The following is a 13133-nucleotide window of genomic DNA, read 5'->3' as shown; positions in this document are numbered from 1 at the left end:
CCTACCTCGGAGGAATTTCTTGTTTGTCTTATTTCTGCCTTACCAGTCATTTCACCTATATTTCCTTCCAAGAAAACTCTCCCTACTATTCCCTGCAGTTTTCCAATTCTTTTCTTGTTGTCTTATTTCTACCTGACTGGATCCATCACCTTTATTTCATTTACCAAAAGTCTTCTTTTCCACATCCTTATTTCTCTGCCCCCCGCATGTCGTAAGAAGCGACTAACGGATTCTGTTTCTCCTTTTACCCTTGTTGAGTGGTTCTTGTATAGAATATAGTCAATGTTTGTAAAGATTTTAGTCAAGCAGTATGTAAGAAATGTTTAGTCCTTTGTACTGGAAACTTGCATTCTCCCAGTAAGGTCATATATTGTACTACGTTGCAAGCCCCTGGAGCAATTTTTTGATTAGTGCTTTTGTAAACAAGAAACACTTAACAAGTGGCTCTATCCCATCTCCCCCCTTTCCCCTATCCCATCCCCCCCCCCTTTCCCTCGTCGCGATATAACCTTCGTGGTTGAAAACGACGTTAAACACCAAATAAAGTAAAGTAAAGTAAAGGGCTTGACAGTGCTGCCTCAACTTTCATAAAAAGCCGGATATGACGTCATCAAAGATATTTATCGATAAAATGAAAAATAGGTCTGAGGATATCATACCCAGGAACTCTGATGTACAATTTAAATGAAGATCGGTCCAGTAGTTTTCTCTGAATCGCTCTACACACACACATACACACCACCACCACCACCACCACCACCACCACCCTCGTCTCGATTCCCCGTCTATGTTAAAACATTTAGTCAACACTAAATGTAAAAAGAAGCACAGCTTGGCCACCGCCCTGATATGACCCTTCGTGGTCGGCTGGGCGTTAAGCAAACAAACAAACAAACAAAACCAGCTTGGCCGGATGAGACCCCCCTGCAGGATAAGCTGTTTGGCGACCTGGCAGCGATCTATAAGCACGCATGTCAGTTTGCCACGCTGCCGTGACCTTGACCTCAAGCAAAACTCACGTGACCTCAGGAAAACACGTTTTCGGCTATCCGGCATTTCCGCAACAAATTATAAACTCCGATGTGAATATTTACACCCCCGGTATAGGGGTGTGTATAGGATTCGCTCGATGTGTTTGTTTGTTTGTTTGGGTGTGTGTTTGTGTTCGCATATAGATCTCAAGAATGAACGGACCGATCGTCACCAAACTTGGTAAACAGGTTCTATACATTCCTGAGACGGTCCTTACAAATATTGGGACCAGTCAAACACACGGTTAGGGAGTTATTGGTGGATTAAGATTCTACAAGGACTTATAGAGGCACATATTAATGGTCAAAGGGAAATAACCTTCTCAGTTGGTGGCAGTGAGAATGGTTATTTCCCTTTGACCAACGGGGGTGTTTTTCCTACCTCGGAGGAATTTCTTGTTTTGAAAGAAATGGGGTCACATAGAGCGGACACTGCACTGACATATATATCCAACACGCATCGGGGTCAGCTATTCGCTGCGATCGTTGTTTTAACTGGTCGACCACGTGGTTTCTGTGTCTATGAGGTTAGTGGGGCTCAACTCTTCCACAGCGCTTGTAAATCTTGACAAAACGTCAATTGTTTCATACGCGGCATTGTCATAATTATTTTGGTTATAATCGCTAAGATTCTCCAGGAAATATCATCATGCGAATCGAGAAACTGATCTAGTTTTAGCAGGGATGGCCAAATCTCATGAATTTAACTTGCCAGGCGGGCGAGTAACTCCAAGAAAGTCACTAGCCCGGTAGAAATTCCACAAGCCCGGTAAATACCAGACAAACAAACAATGAAACGGTGTTATAGTGTGAATGATTGTCAGATTCATATTTATACATGTATACTTAATAGCGGTGGTACGTACGATCGACAACTGGATTTCGCTAAGCTGGCGTCTTGTTTGGCTTTTATGCACCGTTCTTCACTTTTAAGGTGATTATTCTGGTTGCTACCAGAATAAGAATAATCCGTTTTTCCCTGCTTTCTGGTTACTACCAGAATAATCACCTTTTAATTACACTGCTTTCTGGTTTGCACCAGAAATACATATATTGTTTCTGGGTCATTTATATACACATTTATATACACATAGTTTATATTTCTGGTTTGCTACCAGAATAAGAATAATCCTTTTTTCCCTGCTTTCTGGCAAATATTGTTTCTGGTTTGCACCAGAAGTACATATATTGTTTCTGGTTTCATATTCATAGTTTATATTTCTGGTTTGCACCAGAAATACATATTGTTTCTGGTTTTACACTAAATACATATATTGTTTCTGATTCTGGTACTGGTAGATACCAGAACTCATAGTTCCTATTTTTGGCTACTAGAATAATTCATAATTGCTATTTCTGGTTTTATGTAAGCATTGCTATTTCTTGTATTAGAGTCCTGTTTATTGTTTCTATTTTATAACTTATTGCATTGTTTCTAGTTGCAACCAAATTTAACTAAACTGTTTTGGAATATTTATGATTTAGATAAGCTAACTGAGTGGTTATTTTTAGTTACAATTCCTTCAATAAAAAGATAAGTTAAAGCAACCTCTGTCTTCGGTGTCTTAATTGTATGCTCCTCTGCCTGTGCTATATATCCTTGTCCTTACACCCGACATTCCCACATCAAGATAATTTTTACGCGGGTAATCATCTAGTAATAGATAATGCGTGTTTGGAATCAAGAGTGAAAGTAGAAACAGCTCCAATAAAAAGTCGAAAGTGCGTCCGAGATGGGAGCCGCGTTCTCTTGCCACTAGAACATGGTAACGATTTTGCAGACGACGGAAGCTTCCGCATGTGCAGTGTTTATTCAGCATTTAAAAATTAAACTCAATAGTAAAACCAAACGTTGCTTTGCATTTGACCAGAATGTTCACCAGCCAACCGGGCGAGCTGCCAGACGGCCATCCCAGTTTAGCCTACGAAAACATCATAAAATTACGCTATTTCCAGCCATATCGGAAAGACACGTTACAATAATTCAAATAGAAACACATTCTTACAATGAACGTAATACAGGGTGGGATCAGCTCGTTACTCCCCCGTATCGCTACTCCCCCGGCTCGATACTCCCCCGGCTCGTTACTCCCCCGTATCGCAACTCCCCCGGCTCGTTACTCCCCCGTACACAGAAAATGACTGGATAACCCTGTGATAGTAAGTTGGCATGAAATATTGCTCCCCCCCCCCTGTCCAGCTGTTTTATTTGTTTGTTTGTTTGTTTATCCAGACAATTTTATCCGGAAAAACAATATTTCATGCTAACTTACTATCACAGGGTTATCCAGTCATTTTCTGTGTACGGGGGAGTAACGAGCCGGGGGAGTAGCGATACGGGGGAGTAACGAGCCGGCGGAATAACGAGCCGGGGGAGTATCGAGCCGGGGGACTAGCGATACGGGGGAGTAACGAGCTGAGCATCTCGTTACTCCCCCGTATCTCTTCTGCTTAAAATATATACTTTTTTTTAAAGGATGTACTGTACACGAATGTACAGGCATATCTGACAGTTGTAAGTTCTTTAAACATGCTCTCTCTCTCTCACTCTCATTCTCTCTCTCTCTCTTGAAAATTCTATTAAATAATAACTGCATTACTTAAGTGTAATAAAAAGGCACGGGGGAGTAACGAGCCGGGGGAGTAGCGATACGGGGGAGTAACGAGCCGGGGGAGTAACGATACGGGGGAGTAACGAGATGCTCCCATACAGGGTGACCCCCCCAAAATGCAACCCTCAAATATGTTTATAACTTCTAAATCACATCTGATGACCGAAACATTTTATACTTGGGGGACATAAACTTCAGCCTATGCATAACCCTTCCACCAAGTGGCAATTTTGCAGATCTAATAGCCTGAACTTTATGCAATTTCAAAACAAAATTCAAATTAGGCGATCGACTCAACAGAACGTGGTTTGACATTGAGCGGTAGCCAAACTAACTTAATTTAAACCCTCCAAACTTTTACCTTTTGGATGATCTGAATGTCTGAGTATACACAAGCACCACTTTCACCCCCTAAATCACCGATGACCCAAAGAAAGCAGTTACAGCTTGGTTCAGGCCAATCCCAAGACAGGAAAGCTTTCGTGCCATTGCCAATTTCGGAGGTGTGTTTTGGAACACATTTTGGAGAAAAGGTAAACGTCGGCCAATTTTACCTACTGACTCGAAACTGTGTAGAATGTCGTGGACGAACTTAATTTCATGCACAACAACTATGAACATATTTGCTAAACTCAAATTACTGGAAAAAGTAACCCTTTGGTTGTAAAGTTACACTTGCGCAATGTCGCAAAAAATCATCAATGACATGAACGCATTCATCCATGGGAAATGCCCTGATCCTGCCTGTATTTGCTGTATTCAAGTCACTGACTATCTAATGTTGATAAAGGTATGTTAAGTTATTCGAATTACCCCAAAGGTAACAATCTGGAAGGCTTAAATCGGGTAAGTTTGGCTACCGCTCAATTTCAAACTTCGTACTGTTGAGTCGATCACCGAATTTAGCAACTTTGTTTGAAATAGCACAAAAGTCAGATCATTTGATCTATATAATTGTCACTTTTTGGAAGGGCTATGCATAAGGCTGAAGTTTATGTCCCCCAAATATGAAGTGATTGAGTCTTAAGATGTAGAATTTATAAACATTGTTATGGGTTGCACTTTTTGGGGGGTCACCTTGTACCATTTCCAAAATAGGTCCTGTGATTAGAATTGACCGGTAAAATACCCCATTCAATTACTCAACCCTAATTTTTCTCTAATGTGTTCACACTTGTTTCAACACATTCTGAAATTATCATAGACAAAATATTAGCTAAATAATAGCGAGGTGAGTATGCTTGAGTTGTTAATGCGAAAGATTGTGTATGAGTGCGCCTTGAGTCGCCTTGTGGTGAGATATATGTGCGCGTTATAAATTCTCGTATTATTATTATCATTAATGATTAAGTCGATTTTCGGGGTCAACCGCTGTCATATGTTTTTAAGATCCAGACCTTGATCTTGGAGTGCAGCTTGTTCCACTCTTGCACCTCTATGCTGTGAAGCTTGTCGTTGACATCGGCGGTCATGCGGCTAATCTTCCTCGTCCTCTTCTCCACATAGTCACCCTCCTCTGGAGCCTTCAAAAAGCTAGCAGGCATGGACGTGTGGGAGTCCCACAATGATGTCTCCGCGAAACTAGTGGATGCCTGTTAACAAACACCCAGCCGTCTTCTCTTGAACGCTTCATGACACTCTACTTTACCGAGCCATGTGGCACTGTAGGGTATATTGTACGCGCAATTTCTGCAGTTTTGTCTTTGATTCGATTAACACATTGTGCCTCCGTTAAAAAACAGAAACAGTGTTCATGTTTTACCAAAAGTAACAAGAAGGGCAAAGCCCATACGACTCACATGCTTGACCTTGACATGACCTTGACCTTCAGCTAAACCTAGCAATGACATCATACACTAAGAACTGCTTTACACATTTTTCCTACCAAAATACATGTGACCTTGACCAAGATCAAGGTCATCCAAGGTCATGCAACACAAAGCTGTTAATTCAAGACATAGGAAGTACAATGGTGCTTATTGGCTCTTTCTACCATGAGATATGGTCACTTTTAGTGGTTCACTACCTTATTTTGGTCACATTTCATAAGGGTCAAAGTTGCAGTACAAGGAAAAAAAGACAATCATCAAAAACAAGAGGAAAACCAGAGCGAAAAAAGATGACTACCACCTGCTCCAACGTGAAGAACAAGTCGTCCTACTCAGACTCCGCACTGGACATAACAGACTAAACCATCATATGGCCACAAAGCTGAAGCTAGTTCCCTCCCCCCTATGTCCGTGTGGCAAGAATCAGACAGCAGAGCACATCCTGCAGGCTTGTCCATACCACAGTGCTCTGAGGGACACCACCTGGCCAGAGGAGACAGCGCTACAAAAGAAGCTATACGGCCCCAGAGAGGACTTGGAGAGGACAGCACGTTTCGCTCTGCAGTCCGGACTGACGATCTAACAGCGAACGACAAGAAGAAGAAGAAGATAAGGGTCAAAGTGACCTTGACCTTGATCATATGTGACCAAATGTGTCTCATGATGAAAGCATAACATGTGCCCCACATAATTTTTAAGTTTGAAACAGTTATCTTCCATAGTTCAGGGTCAAGGTCACTTCAAAATATGTATACAATCCAACTTTGAAGAGCTCCTGTGACCTTGACCTTGAAGCAAGGTAAACCAAACTGGTATCAAAAGATGGGGCTTACTTTGCCCTATATATATATCATACTAGAATGAATACCCGCTTCGCCGGGTAGCCGGCTTCGCCGGGAAGAAGTACTTAGAGCCGTACGCCGGCTTCGCCGGGTCCGAACAATGGACCCGCCAAGCTTAGGTCCCTCCCAGATTCGTGGAATGGGAACAGCACGAAAATGATTCAGTGGCCATAATGCCATTCCTGACCATATCGAGTCCCATCCTTGTCGACGAATGTAACCGTGTTAATCACGTTTGGAGGCGAATTCCACTCAAACAGGATTGAGCAATTTAGAGCTTATCTGTAAGCCCTTTTGAACTGTTATGGCTTCTCAAAGGAAGGCCAGTACATACAAATACACAAAAGCCGCCAGACCACATCACAAACAGAACTGAACAATCCCCAGGTGTTGCTCACATAGAGAGAGAGAGACACACACACACACACACACACACACACACACACAAACACAGAGAAGCCGTATCTATAGAGAGATAGATGACAGTGTATTTTTCGCGTGGCTATAAATTGATTCGACCTTTGCACTTTTACAGTGAGGATAATTTACGGGTCCAATTTACGTTCTGGACACTGCGGTGACCTTCTAAAAATAGTAACAGAACGCCGGGAATATCCGAAGATGCCCCATAGTGCACCATACGAAGGAAGGGAAGTAAACGCTGAAAACCTGGAGAAGATGAGAAGATAAGGAAGAGTTACTTATAATGGTGAAATGAACACAAAAACCAAAATCGGTTCAGCGCCGCGCGCTGAGAGCACGTGTTGAAATATCTCATCGATGATATTGTGTCCGGGGTGTAGCTGAATACGGTGTCCAAATTTGAAAAAGATCCACCGAGAACTATGGCTTTGGTGTGTCGGTATGGGGGCCCGGGTAGCTGAGGTGGAACCAAAATAGCTGAGGTGGAACCAAAATCGGTTCAGCGCTGCGCGCTGAGAGCACGTGTTGAAATATCGACCAGGTTGTGTTCTGTCCCGGGTCTACCTGAATATGCCCACCAAATTTGAAGCAGATCCATCGAGAACTTTGGCCGTGCATCGCGAACTCACACACAGACACACACACAGACACACAGACACACAGACACAAGTCGTATATATATATAGATATAGGTGAGGTAGTCAATCTCAAAAACTTCAGAGAAAATGGGAAAAATGTGAAAAATAGCTGTTTTTTATACAACATTTATGGCCCCTGCGATCTTGACCTTGAAGCAAGGTCAAGATGCTATGTATGTTTTTTGGGGCCTTGTCATCATACACCATCTTGCCAAATTTGGTACTGATAGACTGAATAGTGTCCAAGAAATATCCAATGTTAAAGTTTTCCGGACGGACGGACGCCGGGACGGACGCCGGGACGGACGGACGGACGGACGACTCGGGTGAGTACATAGACTCACTTTTGCTTCGCATGTGAGTCAAAAATGACAATCAAAACATTAAAACAATTATAAAAGACAGCGGGCGCATATTTACACACATAAACCCATATATATATATATACTCTCTCTCTCTCTCTCTCTCTCTCTCTCTCTCTCTCTCTCTCTCTCTCTCTCTCTCTCTCTCTCTCTCTCTACCGCCCTGATATGGCCCTTCGTGGTCGGCTGGGCGTTAAGCAAACAAACAAACAAACAAACAAACAAATCTCTCTCTGTGTCTCTCTGTGTGTGTGTGTCTCTCTCTCTCTCTCTCTCTCTTATTTGTCGTGTGAGTTTAGATAGAGCGGACAGCGTCAGATAAACTCTATTTAAACGAGACAGATTAGCCGCGGGTGGAGGAGGAGGATGTTAGCTACTTGAGGTAGACTTAAAGGGATCAGTGTTGGCAGGTAGGGAAGAGAGGGTAGTAAAGCAGGATATCAACACTTAGCCCCGTAATTAGAAAGAGAGGGGAGAGGACGACTTGTGAAAGTCAAGGAGAAGAGTCCAGCCGCAATGTCCATGTTGCCGGGGGGCTTGCACGTGTGATGCATCAGCGGGGGTCTATAAGAACGGGAGAGCAACACATTGTGGTCAGTCCTTACCAGCGCGGCGCAGCGGGCATATGCCAACTATTTCTTACTGCAATATGGACTTCGAATTTGGAGCGTGGGCGACAGATCTGCCTTTAACGGTGGTTAAAGTTCTCCAGGATGAGGAGTTGAACACCCTCAATGTGCTGAGTAATGTGACTGCCCAGGATTTGGAGGGCCTGGGTCTCAAGCGTGGCCACTACGTAGCGCTGAGAGTAGCAGTGGCGGCCCTGCAAAAGCGAAGCGGGGGAGGGCCACTATCCCAGCGGGTGACTGAGGAAAAAAGCGTGGAACCACTCCAGGGACTGTTAGGCGGCTTGTCACTGCAGCCAACAGGTGAGACCTCCTATCTTTCCATTCTGGATTTTGTGCCGGGGTCGATGACGGCCGAGGAAGAGGTGACACTCGGGGGAGGTGTCATCCTAAAACTCAACCAGAGACCAAAACTTGACAAAGTCTCCCCCTGCCACTGGATTGTGGCAAACGCACGCATCATGGCGAGGTTGATTGCTGAGAAGCCCGGGTTTGACTCGACCGCCTACCTCCGGTACACAGAGATGATAGGCGAGCTGGGGGCCAGATACTTGTGGCAGTCGGTGCTTCTGTACGACGACGAGTACAGAAGGCGCCAGTCGTCCAGCGGATTCAAGTGGGGAACCCCCAACCCCCACCTGTCCACGGTGATCCTGCGGGACCGGCTCCAGCATGGCGTCCAAGACAACAAGGGCGGCAAGGCTACGACGGCCAGCGGCGGTTCCCGGCGACCAGCGGGACCCAACGGGAAGGAAGTGTGCTTATTGTATACCAACAAAGGCGACTGTCCCTATGGGTCCCGCTGCAGATTCCTCCACGTCTGCAACACCTGCGGCATGGGCCACCCCGGCAAGGACCACAAAGTGACAGTTACCACCTCCCCAGCCTAGGACACAGCGCAGCGAATTGCCGACAAAACGGTAGGCCCCACCTTCAACAGCCCGTTCCCTCAGCTAGATTCCAATAAGTGCGAATTTCTCGGAAATAGTGATTCCATTAATGCTAAATCTCAAATGTGGCACAAGGTGCTAGAAGGCGATCACGACAAAACCTTTTTATTAGATGGCATAAGAAACGGTTTCCGTGTAACAGAAGAGAGTAGGGCAGGCGTACTAGACGTAGAGCAAACAAACCATAGGTCATCGAACGAACACCATAAAGCTGTGGAAAAAGAGCTATTAGATCAGATAGAAAAAGGTTATTACATTGTAGCTAGTAGAAAACCAACTGTGGTAAGCGCTATCGCTGCGATTCCCAAGGATGATGGCAGCATCAGGTTGATCCATGACGCTAGCAAACCCACAGGTAGGGCAATGAACGACTATTCTATACCTGAGTCAGCTAAATTTCAAACCGTATCTGACGCGTGCGCCCTAGCGAAGACAGGGTATTGGTGTGCAAAAGTAGACTTGCAGTCCGCCTATCGGTCAGTATGCATCAGTCCGGACGATTATTGTATGACTGGGCTGAAATGGCATTTCACAGGTGAAAAGAAACCTACTTATCTCTTTGACAGTCGGCTGCCTTTTGGCAGCAATGTAGGGCCGTCACACTTTCATCGCCTGTCGCAAGCTATTCGCAGATGCATGGCACGGAAAGGCATGCCAGGTGTGTTAGCGTATATTGATGATTTTCTTCTGGTAGCAGCTACCAGACAAGAGTGCAATGACATGTTACTGTCTTTAATTAGATTATTGAGGGAACTGGGTTTCAACATTAGCTGGAAGAAGGTGGTGGGGCCTACTCAACGTATCACGTTTCTCGGTGTCGACATCGACACGCGAAACAACACCCTGTCACTTGGAAGTGACAAGTTGCAGCAACTGCGGCAGCGACTCCTCCAGATCCGAGGAAAGAAGCGCGCGACAAAAACTCAGCTACAAAGCATAGCGGGGTCCCTTAATTGGGCCTGTCAGGCTGTCAGAGGAGGAAAATTCTTTCTGCGGCGGATACTGGACACGATTAAACCCCTTCAGCAGCAGCGACACAAGGAACTTAGTCGATAAATATCGACAGGGGGCGGACAAATGGTTTACATGTGAAATGTGTGTATATGGGTGTGGTTCTGAAACAAACAAACCATGTGAACCCCCCCCCCCCCCCCCCAATCCCACCGCTCGCGGGCTGAACGACTGACGTCACATGTCGTTTCGGTCTTTTCCAGAAGAACACCGCGTGCTGACGGACGATTCGATTTGATCGCTTCACCACGCCTTTCCAACTATGTGCTCCCATACAGTTTTGGTAGATACATGCTTGTGCAAGTATGTTATTAGTATTACCAATATGAATCTTATTTTCCTTTCGATGGTCAGTTTTACTCACCTCTGTAACGGCAGTCACATCTGCGAATGCTGTCGAAGAATCTAACCGAAAGTAAACATTCTGGGAATCTACGCGCATCGGCCTTCACGCAAGTTCAATGCTGAGCCAATGAGCGCGCCGCGGCGAAGTTGGCCGCTGTAAGTCTCGCAGCGCTGGCTGGCTGAGCGAGTTGCGTGTCCATCCATAGACCAGATTAGTAGGCGCTTGATTTTGGTATTTTGATTTTACATGACATTAAACCTTTCTTGGGGTTCATGGTCATGGCAACAGCCATAATAATATTATATCATGTATAATATTACATTTCAGCATATTTGAATTACATGTCATCATACCAAACTGTCATACATTTTTATTCCTACATCATTCTGATTGATCACAACCAAACCTACTATCAGTGGACACATCCAAATGTAAGCGCCTGTTCTTGACAACTTTTAATCGATCTAAAAATAGCAACTTGCTGGGCCCTTTGCCGCCAACAGACACTGTTTGGCCTGTAGGTAAAATGTACAATGTATTTTCTGATTTGTGCACAAAAGCTTTTTTTCTTTTTTCTTTTTTTTAACATAACAATGTTTAATGTCACTGTATGTTTAAAAGACCATGGTCATATTTGTAAAAAAAATGTTAAATTAGAAAATAAATAACATTTTGGTTCATGATTTTTCCTACACCTGTGCTAAAAATAAGAAATAAAAATGTCGGGTATATAAGTCACTCAAATACAGCTAGGAATGAATGGCTCGGTTTGAGTTTGTTGCAGTTGACCCTGCACAATGCGACTTATCGTTTTTGTTGAACAATTTTGACGTCACCCCTCCCATAGGGTGACGTATTTCACAACTTCCTGTGTTACACAAACTCTGTGATGACCAATTTTGACGTCACCCCTCCCATAGGGTGACGGATTTCACAACTTTCTACAGATGAACAATTTTGACGTCACCCCTCCCATAGGGTGACGGATGTCACAACTTCCTGTGTACACAAACTGATGACGTATTTCACAACAAAATGGCGCTGCCCATGGTCAACCTCTAAACTATCCGTATAGAATGGGGGCGTCCTCGCCCCCATAACAAAGCGAAACTATCTGGCGAATTTCATAAGGATGTACAATGGTGGCTTTCTTTTATGCATGTATTTAACGGCACAGTATATTATTTTCACAATGCAAAACAGCATGTTCATGTAGATGCATGTAATATTGCAGCGGGTGCCTTTTGGCAAGGTGACTGGCAGTACACCATCTTTGAAAAAGACATGCAGGCAGCAAAGGAGCTACATATTAACTATAAAGAAGTGTGCGCTGTGGTGCAAGCAGTGACACGATGGGCTCCGATGTGGTGCGGACAAGAAGTGATTATTCATACCGATAGTACTGTCGCAAAAGCTATCATTAAATAAGGGCAGATCGACTAATAAGTATGTGAACAGTCTGCTCCGTAAAATGGCGTGGGAATGTGCAAAAGTGAACTGCAAAATCGCGGCGATACATGTGGCTGGTAGTGTAAACATCATGGCTGACACAATTTCCCGCCTCCATGAGCCCAGACGGCGCGAAGACTTAGTGCGTCTGTTGACATTCTGGCACCGGGGGAGACCCCCCGACATCAACCTGTGTGACCATATGTCTGACCAAGCCCTGTTGTTCCTTGTTTTTCAGACCAGCAGCCCCTATTAGGGGCGCAACTGACGGCAGAAGTGTTGGATTACAGAGCAAGTGCCTTTTCTGATAACACTAAGAAGACTTACCGCACCCACCTTACCTCGTATTTACGTTTCTGTGCGGAGATGGACATAATGCCAGTGCCTGTGAACGAGCAGACTGTTGCGCAATACGCAGCGTACCTAGCCCGACGTTTGAAACCGTCCTCCATCAAGCAATACATCAACATTATTCGCATTCTTCATCTTGAAAGCGGCTTGCCGCACCCATTCAGGGACTCGTGGTACGTCCAGACAACACTTAAGGGCATCGAAAAATGCAAGGGGTGTGCCACTGATAAGAAAACCCCAATCACCCCTGAATTACTACACATGATAAAAAGCCAGCTGGACCTTGAGTGTAGGCAAGATATTGTGTTCTGGGCTGCGTGTTTGGTGTTTTTTTTCGGAGTTCTCCGGAGATCGAACTTGTTTCAGGACAACGGGAACTTCGATCCTTGTAAGCAGCTCACAAGAGACCAGGTGGTTATTCTGGGTACGGGCATGTCAATAACGCTCCAATGGAGCAAAACGATTCAGCGTAAAGAGCACTCTGTTGAAATTAAGCTCCCGGCAATGTCACCCCATCCCTTGTGTCCAGTGTCTGCCGTGACCGCTGTGTTCCCTTTGTTGGGGCCTATGGACCCCAAGGCGCAGGTCTTCCCGATGAAAGGATCAGACTATAAGAAACTGCGCTTGACTACCGCTGTTGCTGGGGGAAACTTCTCCAGCCAC

The 13133-nt window shown here is 44.7% G+C and overlaps 1 protein-coding gene across 5 annotated transcripts in view; it reads right to left on the bottom strand.

The window, feature by feature from the left end:
- Positions 1 to 13133, bottom strand: part of LOC138969515 (uncharacterized) — a 107577-nt gene that overhangs the window by 87825 nt on the left and 6619 nt on the right. For 4 of the 5 annotated variants that reach the window (XR_011456484.1, XR_011456485.1, XM_070342330.1 and 1 more), the window contains exon 2: positions 5041 to 5235. The exons of the other annotated variant lie outside the window; for it this stretch is intronic. Coding sequence is in view for 2 of the 4 variants with exons in the window: in XM_070342330.1 (XP_070198431.1) it covers positions 5041 to 5235 (195 nt within the window). In the remaining 2 variants the exon portion in view is untranslated. The remainder of the gene's footprint in view (positions 1 to 5040; positions 5236 to 13133) is intronic. 5 annotated transcript variants of the gene reach the window in all.

This window comes from Littorina saxatilis, linkage group LG6, assembly GCF_037325665.1.
Source record: "Littorina saxatilis isolate snail1 linkage group LG6, US_GU_Lsax_2.0, whole genome shotgun sequence".
Classification (NCBI taxonomy): Eukaryota; Metazoa; Mollusca; class Gastropoda; order Littorinimorpha; family Littorinidae; genus Littorina; species Littorina saxatilis.
Note: the sequence above shows the minus strand (reverse complement) of the source record. Positions and strands in the feature narration are given on the sequence as shown.